This window comes from Hippoglossus hippoglossus, chromosome 6, assembly GCF_009819705.1.
Source record: "Hippoglossus hippoglossus isolate fHipHip1 chromosome 6, fHipHip1.pri, whole genome shotgun sequence".
NCBI classification, from domain to species: domain Eukaryota; kingdom Metazoa; phylum Chordata; class Actinopteri; order Pleuronectiformes; family Pleuronectidae; genus Hippoglossus; species Hippoglossus hippoglossus.
Window position 1 is genome coordinate 19,634,603 of NC_047156.1, and position 15,759 is coordinate 19,650,361.

The window sequence follows — 15,759 nt, forward strand, 5'->3', positions numbered from 1 at the left end:
GCGAGAGGGAAAATTTGGCATAAATGGATACAAATGAATAAAGAGGTCGTTGATCTCAAGGGTGGGATAGCTTTAGCCTTGATACGTGTGCTTGTCATGTAAGGTGAAATATTCTGTCGTGACCATTTGGAACAGTGCTGGTGTGTGTGCACGTCTTTGTCTGTATGTATTTTCAATTAGCCACAGTGTCATGTGACTGCTAAGGCCCCGTGACTTTGCTATTGATGCTAAACACTGTAATTGGACATTTCATGATATGTAAATCTACGATGTGATGATCCCTCGAAGCTGGTCAAAATGTGTGTCTGTTGTGTCGAAGTTGTGTGGCATTCAGTAGGTGCCATTGTACAGTATTGCTATGCACTGAGGTGCGTCATGTGGCGAGCTGTTGTCCTGCATCGCTGCTGAGATGCACCGCTGCTGCTGCTGCTGGCTGTGCTAATGTTGACGTGTGTAGACACTCTTGCTGTGTAAGCTCTGTTCCATGAAGAGAGAATGTGTGTGTGTGTGTGTGTGTGTGTGTGTGTGTGTGTGTGTGTGTGTGTGTGTGTGTGTGTATCTTGTTATTGTTGTCACAAGAGACGTTGACGCCTCTGAAGGCAGCAGTGGCAGCTCAAGTGTGTGTCCGTGTAGAGGTGTCAATGCTTTAAGATGTTAAAGCAAGCTGAATATGATGTGGTGTGTGCGTGTAGGTAAGGATGTTCTGAAACGTTACAGCACCGTGTGGCAATAAATCCACTGCGTGTTGTTTCCTCGCCACAGTCAGACTGCTGTGACCCAGACAATGGAAGAAACCAGCTTGTGATGCACAGACAGAAAACAGATAGAGACACAAAACATGGAGGTGCTGGTGGTGGGAGAGGGCCGGGGTGGGAGCAGACAGGATAACAGACAGACAGACAGATGGACAGGCACGCAGACATATGGGGGATGAAATGATAAGGATGAGGTGCAAAGTGAAGGAGGAGCTGTTACCTTTCAGGGGACGAGGATTTCTCCGAGTTCACGGACATGAGAGGTGCCTGTTAGCCGCTCGCTGGCCAAGGGACCACAGGAGACGGCAGGAATAGAACAGAAAGCTGCTTTCTCCTCTTTCTTTTTCCTTTCCTCTCCCTATCCCTTTCTGCTGTGTCTGAGAAACGGAGAGGAGAGGGTTACTGCCTCCCCTCCTCCTCCTCCTCGTCCTTTTCCCTCCTCCTCTCTCTGTGTCTCTCTTGTCCTCTTGCTCAGAGGATGGAGGACAAGGCTCCGCAAAGGATTTTAAGAAAAGAGCAGCAACTGAGCAGAGTACAATCTGCCGTGTGTGTGTGTGTCTGCCTACATCAGTGTGTGTGTCTGTGTGTTTGTGTGTGTGTGTGTGTGTGTCTGTGTGTGAGTGTGTGAGCTTTTAAGGAGAGCAGCAATGTCAGTCAGGCGCCCCTCCTCATGCCCCAGCCTCCTTCCTCCCTCCCTTCCTTCCTTCCTTCTCCTCCTTCACCTTGCCTCTCTTTCACTCTCCCTGCTGTCACTGGAGCTCCTCTTTGTCCTCCTCTTCCCTTCGTCCCCTTCCTCTCTGGTGCTGCTGGTCTGGACTGGATGATGAAATGAAAACACAGGCTCTCGGTCCACAGTGTGTCTGTCTCTGTGTCTCTCCCGTTCGTCTCTCTCTCTCTCTCTCTTCCTTTCTCACTATATGTGTGTCTAGCTGGCTCTATCAGGCCTTCTGCAGCTCTGCACAACAACAGAGCCCAGAGCGAGCTGGGCCGTTCCACTCTCTGTGCAGTGAGAGGGGTGTCTACTCGTCACACCGACAGGGAAATTACAGCTTTTCTTCTGGAGGCACATTCTCCTCCCCCTTTTCTCCTCACGAATTAGTCTCACCCTCCCTCTCTCTCTTTTTCCCCCTCTCTCTTTCTATCTCTCTCTCTCTCTCCCAATTGCCTTATTACGACATCCTGTATCTCAGGGCAACAGATCTGCCTTAACCCCCCCCCACCAACTCCTCCCCTCTCTCTCTCTCGATCTTCTCCATTCTCTGTCATCCTCCTCCCTCCCTTTTATTCTAATCCCTATTCCCTCTGTCTTTTTTGGATGCCACTGCTTCTATTTGTGTCTTATCCGTTTCTGCCTCCGTCCCCAGTCTGCCTCCACATTCTCACCATCTCTCTGGGCAGATGGGTGTGCTTCTACATGAGTGCACAGCTCACAGAGAGGTAGCCAAAGGGTGTGCATGAGGGGGGGGGGGTCTGTCTCTATCTCTCAATCTGACCTCAATATTGGTGTGTGGGCGTGCGCATGTATGTGTGTACAATGTAGATGTATGCAAGTGTGCATGTGAAAATGCACAGTGGGGGGGTTGCATGGGCATCCTGAGGTTAATGTGACCGACTTGTAAAACAGGGGCAGTACAGTAGCCGACATGCAGTACATACATTGAATACATTCTCTACCTGCTGAGATTTTTATGGTATACAACAAGGCATACGTCCCTTCAATATCTCTGTGTGTTCTAGGTCGTTGCAGGTAATGTTGCAATTTAAAAAGCATGACTGCTCAATGGAAATATTGGATTTGCAAGATTCCCCATAGGTGCAATGGATTATCTTGTTTTGACAGGTATTTAATTCAGTGGCTAAAGCTAAAATGGACCCCTGTATCTGGTTATTACGGCATGGAACTGACAAAGTGGGTCAGTTGGTCTGTTGGTCCGCCACTTCAGTTCAGACTGAAATAGTCAAATTCAAGTCCACCACAGGATAAATTGTATTTGTGTAGGTGGTCCTTCAGCTTTTCATCTAACCCCACCAACATACATCTTAGCATGCTAACATCATGCTAAACAAAGCTACCTGCTTAACAATTGTCCCTGAGAGCATGTTAGCATGTTAGAGTTAAACTCACAGCATCATGGAGCACAAGTACAACTTCACAGGGCTGCTAGCATGGCTCGCATTCTTGTTATTAGATTATGTCTTAGTACCTCGGCCAATGAGCTTGTGTTTCGATCAGCGTTTGTTTGCTTGTCTGTTAGTCGACAGCATCACACAAAACTACTGGACTCATCACGAAACTGTGGTAGAGATCAGGAAAGAACCCACTCTCTTTATTATTGCGAGATTTTCCTTGATTTCTCAGGGAATAATTCATGGCTCTTCATCATTTTATCCATATCATGCAAGATTTCATGTAAAGTACTCAAACTGCTGCGTTCCACCGTTGTGCACTATATCAGAAAAAAACATGTCAATGAAAACTTAATGAGTGATTTTGTTTTTATAAATTATAATTTGGTTGAAATCGTTAAATTTGAATTTGTGAAATGAAGATTAGATTATAGCCTCACAAAACAATTCCACAAAAAAAATGACACAATAATGGTGAATTATCACCCAGCCTTAAAAGAAGGTCATTGATTTTGAAACAGCTAATGCAGGTTGTATTTGAATAAAATGTCCGACAGTGAAATCTGTGGTAACAGCACCAACAGAGATCAGGGGCATGAGACATGTCTGAGAGACAGACACTGAAAGAAAAGCAAAACACAATGATCCCCTTTCTCTCCTAGCTCCATGTAGTTCTGCCTTCCCACATGAAAGGGCTACATTAGGCACACATGTCTTTGAGCCAAACTATTGTCCTCATTCTCTGTGAATATGGGCCAGTGGGGGGTAATGTACATAGCATCACAGCACAGCTCAGTGCATCCAAACGGCAAGAGCAATATTGAGCTAATATGAGAGCAAGCACTTGACTTCATTTATTTTCTGAACCCAGTTTTATCAGGGTCACGGGGGCTGTGGGGGAGGGGGCTGGAGCCTATTGTGGCACAAACTGGATGTAATTCAAGGAGAACCATGTCAAATCACCAATTCGGCAGTGAGCCAAATCTACATGCAGTAATAGGAATCTGCTGCATGGGAGAACATCACCTTATGGGCTCAAAATCATATTGACCCTAATTTCTTAAAATCTTTAAGACATTGGGTTGGTGAAGGGAAGTGTGGCAGCAAATGGCGTCATCATGAGCAAATTCTCGGAGCCCATTGGTTAGGATCTGACGATGAATCAGCCTCAGGGGGCAATGGCTAATATTTTGGGTCTGTACGGTGTAGACAAGCAGATATTCGGGCCAGGACTCCATCTTCTGTTTGCCGTACATTGTTTACAGTCTGACTGGTTTCTTTTATCACATGAGTCGTACGTATATTTCCCTCAGTGTGTTCTGCCTCTTTTGTTTACCTGCAGGTAAACAAAAGTCTGCTCAAACATGAATGGCCAAACTAGAAATGGAAACCAGAAGGCTTAAGACTGCAAAATATTGTCCCTTGACTACATATTCTACATATTCACACACAGAATCTATATAAATTATCGAGTGTATGTCTGCAGAGTAAAAGTCCTTTGAAAAAACATTTCCCAGTTTATATCCTCTGTCCCTGTGTTTAAATATTCATTAATTAATCTCTTGACATATGCCACATATATGAAAACAAAGAGTATCAATAGTATTTTTTAATCAAAATCCCTGCTTTCCTCTTCCTGTAGAAGAGTTTCAACTGTTTGGATGCATTCAGGGAAGCTATAGTAAAATGTCTGTAGAGAGCCCATGTGAGTATACAGCAGGAAAATGTCTGAAGAATTATCAGCAAGTGGGTGGGTGTTGTTGACGTTTCTAATATCCAACGGACACAAAACTGGAAGAATACAAATATATCCAAATGCTTTTAGTATTGTTCTTTACGCAAAAATAAATATCCCACCTGAGTCAGTGGCTTCTTGTCAGACCATCTTCGATGTGCTGTTAAAAAAAAGAATAATACTGCAGCGGTATTTATACGTTATGTCCTGCCTCCTTCATGCTCTGCCCAGGTTCCACCCCTCACCTGAATGTTCTGGAAATGTTCCTGTTGATTTGAACACGTCTGACCTGGACCATCTCCTGCTGCTTTCTTCATATATAAAAGGCGATCTGGAAAATTGGGTCCAGACATTTTTCAGAGTTTTGTCTTGCCAAAAGTCTGAAAAAAGTATCACACTATTCAATTATCAAGAGGAAAATATCTTTTTAAAGTGGTTTTTAGGTTTCCAGCTTGTCCAATATGAGGATTATTTTTAATGTTGAGCTGTTATAAAATTACTCCCTTTGGGTATTTAACTGATCTTTAGACCAAATAAACTGTAAGATAAAACCCTTGAGCTTGTGATGGGAGCTTGTTTTTAAGTTAAAAAAAAATAAATAAAACATCCAATAATTAAAAGATAATAATGCAATCACTAATCAAATTTTACAAAGTAACCATCAGACCTTAAAACTAACTTGTCATAGCTGACCTTTGTGCTTTATGCTGTATTTTGGGATACACACACCAATTAGATCTGTTGTATCCACATCAGTGTAGATACTGACATTAGGTTGACTTGGCATCAGTTAGGTATCAGTCAATTCACACTAAATACACAGTCTTAGTCAACATCATTATAAAATTATACAGTATTATTTTTTATTGTTTGGCTGCTGACAACAAGTTTGGTAGTGAACAAATCTCTGGCCACAAGTCCATTCACATTAAAATGATCAATCTACTTCCATCTTCTGAAGTATATATAATTAATATCTGGGGAAAAAGAGAAAAACTTGTATCATATTAATACTCCATATTAGTAGATATCCAGATGTACTGAGGCAGGAGACCAAAAATCGAATTAGTGCATCGCTATTTTACACAATGCTGTTTGTTTTACTTGCATGCCAGAGCACATGCAGGGCAAGACATGGGTGACAAAGCTGCTCAAAAACACCTGACCCCCCTTGTGTTATGAGTACAATGGTACCATCCTGTTATCACCTGTGTAAGGGGGTAAACTGAGTGAGACTGAAGACGCCAAAGCACAGTGGCTCATTCACAAGCAGAAAAAAATAAGCATACAGGATCTCACACACACACACACACACACACACACACACCTCAGGATATTTCACTCAGGGTATTATTTTGTGAATTCAAAGTCTGATTCTATTTTCAACAGAAGATGGAGCAAAAGAAGAGTATGAAAGCGGTGGGGGGAGAGAGGTGCTGACTCTCATGAGCAGATATATTTTGGGAACCAGTATTGAGGCTGCCGGGAGCTATCTTAAAGCGACCTACTTCTCCTCACTGACTGGTGGATGCTAGGGAGAGAGAAGGAGTTTACAGCAGGCAAACACACACACACACACACACACACACACACACACACACACACACACACACACACACACACACACACACACACACACACCAAATAAAAAGCCCTTTGACAGTTTGTCATAAAATGAGGACTCACTCACTTTCCCAAAATGTCCTCAGTCCATAAGGTTGCATGCTGTTACTTTAACAGTGACTGTGCTCTTTGTGTCTACTACCTTGTTGTCATCGTCTGAAGAGAAAACACTGCCCCCAGGTGGAAATACACACGATCACATGCACACCAAGTCTCTTCACTTACAGCATGAGTGTCTGTGTGAGTGAGTTGAGAGCAGTCAGTGTCCAGATTGATTGACATACTGATTGCCTCAGGTCTGCCTTGGAGCAGCTAGTTTTCTCTGCTTCAGACATTTTTATGGAGCAAACCAACCAATAGAGACTCAACATTTCTAACTGAATGACATAGCCTGTGGATACTAGATGTATATCTGCATGCTTGTTCGCACACACATGCCCACGGACGCACGCAGGCAACTGCTGACATGTTGAAATGAATTATGTCGCACATGGAATTGGGTATCACTTAATACTTAAGTTCACCTATAAAATGGCCAACTGCATGTTTCGTAATGCCCTTAAACCTCACTAATGGAGGACAGGAAAGGTAAAAAAATAACACTTAACTGAGATGAAGGTGTTTGTGTGATCAATGGAAGTGATTAAAGGAGTCGGATGACATTTTAACTATTTTTTAAAACACTATCTCTGACGAATGAAAATTTAAAAACAGCAGCATACGTTTGATACAAGTCAAAATTAACTTGTGTCTACATATAGTTGTCTGACGGATTCACACAAAAATGCAATCTTAATCATCAAGGAAAGCACACAACATGTAAAAATGTTGAAATTCCTTTATATTGATTATATTGATATTTATATCACTGAGTAAACATGAGGTCAGAGCCAAAGAATTCAGTCATTCCCAGCACAACAAAAGAAATCTGGAGGTGGGAAAGAATACTATACAAGAATCATGTCACCAATGGCTGAAAATGGATCATGAATACACTCTATTGGACAAAATGAGAATAACACCCTTGAGATTCAAACATGCACACAATACACTCAAGAGTTGATAAAAAGCATGCACACTGTGGTACAGGGCCTGGGGCAAAAGTAAGAACTTTGGGAGGCCAGAAAACAAAAACATAATATTGTGTTTTTATATATTGTCATAAATTATGAGGGACGGAGGAATAGTCTTGGCTGTAAACTGAGGGGACATACAACAATGACCACCCTGTGTTAACAGCCCTGCAGCCTGTAGGAGAGAGAGGACTGGCCTGCCGAGCATTATGTCAGCACAATGAATGGGATAATTCAGTTCTGCTGTAATGTGACTAACATACTCTGAAATCGTGGGTACAGGACTAAATTTGAGTTTACAGCCTTGAAGTTGCTAAATTAAAGCTGCAACCATTGTTGAACAAATATTATCTTGAAAAACAATAGGTTCCTTGCAGCTTCAGGGCTGGGGACCTTTCTGGCTTTATTTAGCACCATCAGAGCTCGGGCCCTCAACTCCTCACAAAACAAAAGTGTCCTCCCACCTGTCTGTGCTCGTACCACGAGTATTAGGGCCACATTGAAGAAAACAAATTAAGTAAGAGAATAATGCACATAGTATTACGAGAAAAAAGTCACAATATTATGAGAAATAAAGTTGTTGTTACGAAAATAGTAAGTCATAATATTACGTGAAAAAAATCTAAGGCCCAATTCCTCTCCCTTGGCCCTACCCCTAGATATGAAGTGCCCTTAGCTGGGATTGTCCCCCTCCAAAGGGAGCTACACGGGGGAGTGATCCATACACACTCAGCATGTTTACATCAGTTATTTCAATGTAACTTTTGCAGTTAGTTTGCATATACAGGAAACAGGACTAATGCACCTTACTCTCACTCTGATTGTTTACGTGCTTGTTTTGACGGCGTGACAGTATTTATGCAAGATTTCCTTTATTTCTATGAATTGGGACAGGGCCATAATGTTATGAGAATAAATTCCTAAAATTTGAGAGACAAAAGAGGTAATTTCCCACAAGTCCCCGTGGTTCTTTCATCTGAATAGACCTAGTTTGTTGCACAATCTTTGGGATTCTAGAATAGAATAGAATAGAATAGAAAGCCTTTATTGTCCTTGTATGCAAAATGTATAGTGCCTCTCCATGAAGGTGCATAGGAACATATTTAAATATATAAAAAGACACAAGATAAAACACATTTCATACACACAGACATAAAGTGGTATTAAGTGCTTAGATTGCATATGATTATTGCACAGTCCACAGAAGATATTGCACAGTTCCCATAGTTAAGAAGGTTATGAGTGTAATAGGCAAGTTTCCTTTTGGTGGTTGATTTAGGGTTTGAATGGCCTTAGGAAAGAAATTGAGGTTCCAGTTTTGAGTGACCTGTAATGCAGCAGTTCAAACAAATAGTGGCCAGGGTGAGAGTCTTCCAGGGCTCTAGAGAGGTATGAGCGTTTGCGATATCTTGGAGAGAAGGAAGGGGACAGCCAAGGTTTTTTTTGAATGTGTTAATGTGTTAACTAAGATGGGTTTGCAATTAATGTCTAATGATTATGTCTTGTGGTTCCTATGTCAAAGAAATATAAGACCTGAATAATTTCAGGTTATGTTGTGATTAATGGATCCATAAGGGCTTAGCAACACATTATGCCCCAGGCTCACCCAGCCATGCCATATCAAAACAGCAGACAAAGAAACTTGGTTCCCATAATATATTACAAAGCACTTGTTGATTTGCCCCTGAAATGTACCCAACATCCTAATCTGAGATCTTAGGCCAGGATTATGTTCCCCTTAATTTACACATTCTTTTGAAATATATACCAATTCCACAGACATCTGTCTCACAAACTGCTGTTGTCACATGCCAGCTCTTAAGGCCATGACAAAACGGCAGTTAAAGTTAACAAAAGTAGGGTATAGTATATATAAATATATATATATATAAGTATATTTATTAAGCCAATTGAGGATAACATTATAAAAAGTAACTAACAAATGGAGTGCGAGCCATCTGTATAAACAGCAGCCTCTGGAGAGGATCCTTGTGTGGACTGTGGAGAGAGCTGACGCAGATAACTGTGGACCTGGAGCGTTCTCATGGATAAGAAAAGTAAAACTCTTTGTTTTAAGAAGATTGGGTCTGGCCTGTTTTTTTTTTTTAAATGACTGATTTTAACTAAACACGGAGGAAAATTTACTCTTAATAATGTCTGTTGACACAACAGCGGCCTCAGGAGGTATATTTAGTGGATTGTGAAAGTGCCAAACAATTTTTTGGAGTGGACTCTGTTGATTTGCAAGGACAGGAGCCATAGGACAGAATAGTGCTAACGTGACTAAGAGAGACAGCCAGGGAGAGAGGTTTCAAGGACTCCTCTCCAGCTCCTGCACTGAACTTGTCTACATTGGAAGTCATTAACCCTCTTGTTTCCTTGTGCCTAGAGTCTGCACCAGCTGGACCACAGTTTGATCTGACCCCGCCTCCATTGATTATTGTGTTTAAGAAAATTTAAAAAGCTGATTTGTTGTGGTGGTTGTATATCTGGTCACTCCATCAAGCTCGTATTTTTTATATTGAAGATACCTAAAATCTTAACAAATGCAATTTGTATCTCCATGTCCTCTCTTCTGCCTCTCTCTGGAGCTGCAGACAGAACAGGCTGTTTTCGCCTGCCTCATTAATTATTTATGAACCCTTCCTCTGATTGGCTGACTGCACTTGGAGTGACACACGACCAAGCCTATCACCGGTCTCATTCTGGCGCATTGACCAGAGTTTCAATATGGAGTTTCAATACGGAGTTTCAGTCCCGAGTTACAGTCCCGAGTTTAAGTCCTGAGTTTAAGTACGGGGTAACGTCTACGTCTACGGCTTAGATAAAAAAGTGATCTTGTGCTCGAAAAGGTTGATGACCACTGCTGATGACCGTCACACTGTGAACTTGGGTCTGAAGCTTGTGCCAATGCTAACAGACGACATGAAATGTAAGAAACAATATCCCCACATAAGTAAATAATTCAAACTTACATGTGAGCCACAAACATTAACAATATTAAAGAAAACTAGAAAATAAGGGAAGGATAAACGCTTCACTTCCTGTGTCCGTCACACAACGCTGAACCACTCGCACTAACTTACGGTCCATGCCATCAAGTGCAGACCACACAGTGAAAATGTTATGTATCTCCAATTAAAGTTGTAAAACATGGCTTACTTCCTGTTGCCAGTAGGTGGCGCTATCACTATCATTACATACAGACTAATAGATCTGTTCAGGTCGGGTTTTTTTTAAGGGTGAGCAATTTGGTGCTGATTGGACAATGCACAGTGGAGTTATAATAGATTTGTCTTCTTTGGCGAAGGATCAACCTTCGCCGCACCTCAATGTTTACATGGTTTGAGGAAAAGTCACAATTCTGACCGTGAAGGTCTTCTGACTTGTCTGAGCTCATTTGAGCAATATATTGTAAAGCAGCCAGGAGCAGTGCGTCAAAGTATAAAACATGTCACTTCCTGTTGCCAGCAGGTGGCGCTGTGACAATGAGTCGGTTTATTGGCAGGTCTTCGATGATGATCTACTGTGTTGGTGCAAGGCAGATCAAAGGTCCTATTCGACCTTGGATTATGGAATTTTGGATGATGTCGTAAAGGCATCACTTAGACATCATCAAAGACATCACCATGTCACCTTCAAAGAGGAGGAATAACATCATAAGATTATAGCTTGATTTCCACCTGTCTATAAACTAAACAAAGATGAAGATGAACTTGATACCCGATGTGTTTTGTGTTATAAGGCGACAGAATGCCCTTTGACATCGGTTGCCGAACAAAGGAAGTTAACGTTAGCAGAGTTGACATAGTTCAAAGATTCCTCGAAACCCTCCTGAAAAGATTACAAGGATGCCTGCAAAACCATCACCTGAGAACCTATTCCAAAAAAGGAAGCCCTGTTGGAAATTATCAGACAATAAGGTTAGCTTAATTCATGGCTTACTTGTAAATATTTAATACAACCGATCAACATGATAGTTTGAAGATATAAGATATTCAGATCATTTAATAGATACACAAATTCCCTCTGTTTTCTGCACGCTCAACCTTCATTGATCAACTAGAGCCTTCAGAAAATCCAATTGGATTTCAGCTTCACTCAGCAAGCTCATGCAGAATTTGGCACTAGGGTCCAGCAGAGACTCCCACTGAGGCAACCAAACGTGCCTTCCCTGCAGAAAACACATAAGAGGAAACCCTCTGAAGAAAGATTACCCATGACCTCTGAATGTAAGTTTGTTTTTAAAATCCTGACTTCTGTCTTCTCTGATTGCCTTATGAGAACATGAAAATGGAGATCTGTTTACCCCATGTGCAGATGTTCTGAGGAATTTCATGCCATATTTGACAAACTATGAGCAGACAGAGATCTGTAACTACAAACAGGTGTGGTACCTGGGAAAGATGACAACAAACAAGATTATGTGCAACACCCAGAATCCCCAGTTCTACAACTTTGGCTTCGACACTGAGGAAGGACTGTACAGAACAGTAAGTGCTCAAGTCTTTACTGTACAAAAACAAACAATTTGATCCATTCATCATACAAAAATCAATCAATGCAGCTGTAATTTCATTGTAAAATGATTGTTTTACAGTCAATTCTCATCATTTGTTTTACAATCATTTTAAACATCCCAGCCTATCACTTCTGAAGCAGTATATGAATGTTTAATGATTTGCTTTTCTTTCTTATGGATATGCTTTTTTTATTTTTATAAATCTCTTTAATACACAGATTGTCAATGACCACTTGGCCTACCGCTATCAAATCTTGGCAGTTATTGGGAATGGCTACTCTGGAGAGGTTCTCAAATGCTTGGATTATAAGACCAAGCAGTTTGTGGCCATCAAGCTCATTCGAAACAAAGACAGGTAAGGCAATGAAAAACCAAGTCATGATGATGAAAGTCATCAGTGATATGATTGAGTTTTTTAGATGTTGGAATATGTTGTTATTTCTTTTAAAAACACAGTTGTTTTTACCGCAAGTGTTTCTCACTGAAACACACATACTTACTTTTTCTCAGCTCTCAGGTGAATCTCATGTTCTTTTTGTGGTTAAGCTTAGTATAAGCTGGTTGATGGACTTTGAATTAAGATTATCACAAAATGTGTTGGTTATAGGACGGATAGGACTTGTAACTGTCCCCTACAATATTCAGCCCTCCCTTGATTTCTTGAGTGGTGGGATCCTTGAAGAAATTGTTTGTGTCCTCTTCTTTTTGTCATGCAATGTTTTATATCTTTTTGTCAGCGGTGGATAGTATACCCACTCTCTCCCCTTGAGATGCCTTTCATCAAGGCACTTCTCTCCCCAAGCCATTCGATTTCATGCTGCCTTTTTTGAGGGGCTGTTGGTAGTAATCCTGTGAATCTTTGATTATGAAGCTTTCTATCCTGTGCCTGTAAATCAGGTCGCTCAATCTTTCCAGCGTCTTCTCTGCTGGCCCATGAAACAAACACATCCAGAATGTTTTTCAGGTCCATATGACTGTTGTCAAATCATCTTTGATGCTGGACTTCAGCCACTTCACTTGTGGTCTGTGGCCTTGTATCCTCTTCCCTGTAGAAGTCTGTGCCTGGCTGGGTTCCTGATCAGACTTTCTTCTTAAATAAGCCCCTTTTGCCATTGAGATAATGATGCTCAGCAGACTTTATGTGGTGTCCTGCCGCTGTGCTGCAGTTGTCTGTGTTTCCATGCCATTGGGTGTCAATTGTTAAATTTCTGCTGATTAGTGAAATAGTGTGAAACTGTGGAGAATAATACAAATGTGTATTGCATGCACAGTTTCTGCGTGCATGCCGCCTGTGGAAAAAAACTATAGTATCACTCCTATAGGTCTGGAACTCGTGAACAATTTGTTGTCTATAATACTTCAGATGACAGGTTTTTCATGCCATATAGTCACGCATATTATTCTCTGTGGTTTTTCAGCGTTCTTAAGCTGGCAAAGTCTGAGATGAAGGTTTTGAAAGCCCTGGAAGAGAGTGACAAGAATAATTCAGCCAACATCGCCCACATGAAGGAGCACTTCTACTTCCGCAATCACCTCTGCATCAGTTTTGACCTCTTTGAGTAAGTTCAGAACACACATTGTTCTCTGTGCAGTGAAATAATAAGCAATAAGCTTACCTCTCACATTCATTTTCAGTGGAGACCTGTATAAGGTGATGAAACGCAAGGAGAAGCACCGAGTCACAGAGGACGAGCTCAAAGGGTACATTGTAGACATCCTGAAATGTCTGCAGCTGCTCAGAAAGAAGAATATTGTCCATGGCGACTTAAAACCGGTAGGAATAATAATTCAGACTTTGTAAAGTTATTTTAGCCACACTTCAACTGTTTCTAAAGAAAAAACAATACAGAAACAGTTTTCTGTCAATGGCATCCATTGAGTACATTTACTGAAAGTCAGAATGTTCTTGCACCTGAAACCACTATATGTAATGGAATAGGTTTCACTATATGGAAACATGAGACACATTAGTGCAGTGTATGTTCTATTGACATTATGTGCTGTATTTTCACCACTGGGGGGAGGCAAAGCTATAAAATGTCCAACATATAATGGTTAAAAGTAAATCATACTGTATAGCCTAACATTGCTATGGTCTACTGTTCAATTATTCCATGCATGTACTACAGGAAAGATAGATACTAGATAGACAAAAATAACAAAGAAGAACAGGGCAGCTTTTGAAATAATTCATCTGTCCATAATTACAAAGTAATAGAATAATTGTCCCTGCATGTTATTTTTTCAGGAAAACATCCTGGTCCGCAAAAAGAATGATGAGAGGCATTCAGCAGTCACTGACTTTGGAGGGAGCTTCTATACAACTGAAAAGGGTGAGTGAAATTTTGTATTGTTACAAAGTGACTAAAAAATAAGAAAAGAAACCTGTTTCTTTTAGAGTTATTATTTGCAAATATTTCTAGTAAAGAAAATAAAGACCACATTAATAACCATTTTCCTGCATCTTCCTCCACAGATAAACCTCCCGTGTTCACTCTGAGCTACATGTCTCCAGAGCTGCTGCTTGGAAAAAGGTGCAGAACGGCAACTGACATGTGGAGCTTCGGTTGCATCGTAGCTGAGCTCCACCTCCGTCACCGTCTCTTCGAAGGACCTGACACTCATTCCATCTTCAGCAGCATAATGCAGGTAATATTCATCATTATTCATTCTATTTAAATTGTTGTCATATTATTTTGATAAACGTGGAACTTCTATAAATGTTTGAATCTAAATTATTGCAGATACTAGGTGTCCCTCCAGAAGAGCTCCTGGCAGACTCACCCCTAAGGAAACAGTTCTTTGGTAAGCACAAGAATTTCGTACTTTGATTTTCTCCTAGCTGCTTTTTCACATAATGTTCTCAGCATTGTAGGACATTGTAAAAATCACCTGCTAACCTGTCCTGGTTTTGCAGACTCTAAAGGGAACCCAAGACGGATGGAAAATATACTAAAATGCAGGACCTCTGTGGCCTTAAAGCTGAAATCTAAGGATACCTATTTCATCAATTTCATTGAGAGCTGCCTTGAGTAAGAACACTCTCAGAAACACTCATTAGGTTGTCATTGTATAAATAGGCCTTTAAAGCAACACTATGTAACTTGTAATGAGCAACAGCGCCCTCTGCAGCCACATGTGAAGATTAATTCTGTTTGGCTTCATGTTTTTCATGTGGTTTCAAGAGGTTTTTATGTAGAGAAAAAAAACCCAAAGCCTATCAATATGTTCACCAGAGCTCTGATTGTGTAGTCCAACTCACTGAACTGAAACACAACTGAACAGTGGATATTACTCATGACAGCATAAACAAGGTTGCATAGTGATACTTTAACTATAACATATTCATGTTAATATAGAATTCTTTGCTTATTCATCCCAAATTAGAATCTCGTCATTATGTGCATGTATCTCATTTTTTAGATATGATCCAAAAAAGCGCATGACACCAGACAAAGCCTTGCGCCATCCATGGATTGGGAAACACTTCGAACAGAAAACAAGTTCTCGATTAAGTAAGTCCTCACTGCTTTCACACCTACAGCACTTAAATATGTCAGCAGCGGTTCTCTAGTGGGTGAATCCTGACTTAGTCATGCCCTGACTTTTTTTAGTACCAACAGCAGGTCAAGACTTTGTCCAGTACTGAGGTGTATGAACGAATATAGGAAAAACTGTCATTCACACATAAGTGATGAGCATATTGATGTTGTAAATGCTGTGCTGATAACACTGTTTTCAGATCAGTGTTATCTTACTCTAATTGAAACACAATGTTTATTTCCCCTTTTCTTGTCCACTTCAACTCAGGTTATAAAGCGCCCATCTGCACAAAAATACCTACCATGCTGAGAAGGGAAAAAAGGGAACCCATAAGGCTGGTGCCACTCAAAAGAATTGTATCACCAAAGCCCACCTTTCAAA

The 15,759-nt window shown here is 41.0% G+C and overlaps 2 protein-coding genes across 2 annotated transcripts in view; one reads left to right on the forward strand and one right to left on the reverse strand.

Annotated features, from left to right (window-relative positions):
- The window catches only part of srpk2 (SRSF protein kinase 2), a 48,023-nt gene extending 46,303 nt beyond the window's left edge, over positions 1-1,720 (reverse strand). The window contains exon 1 of the mRNA XM_034589106.1: positions 976-1,720. Within this exon, the coding sequence (XP_034444997.1) occupies positions 976-1,013 (38 nt within the window). The 5' untranslated portion in view covers positions 1,014-1,720. The remainder of the gene's footprint in view (positions 1-975) is intronic.
- A 9,812-nt stretch (positions 1,721-11,532) lies between these two features.
- LOC117763221 (dual specificity tyrosine-phosphorylation-regulated kinase 4-like) lies at positions 11,533-15,542 on the forward strand. Its single transcript, XM_034588181.1, has 10 exons — positions 11,533-11,545; positions 11,634-11,806; positions 12,009-12,190; positions 13,254-13,394; positions 13,471-13,609; positions 14,084-14,168; positions 14,312-14,484; positions 14,580-14,640; positions 14,753-14,867; positions 15,259-15,542. Exons 1-10 carry the CDS (start codon positions 11,533-11,535, stop codon positions 15,407-15,409), a joined length of 1,233 nt encoding a protein of 410 aa, XP_034444072.1. The 3' UTR covers positions 15,410-15,542.
- The last annotated feature ends 217 nt before the right edge of the window (positions 15,543-15,759 follow it).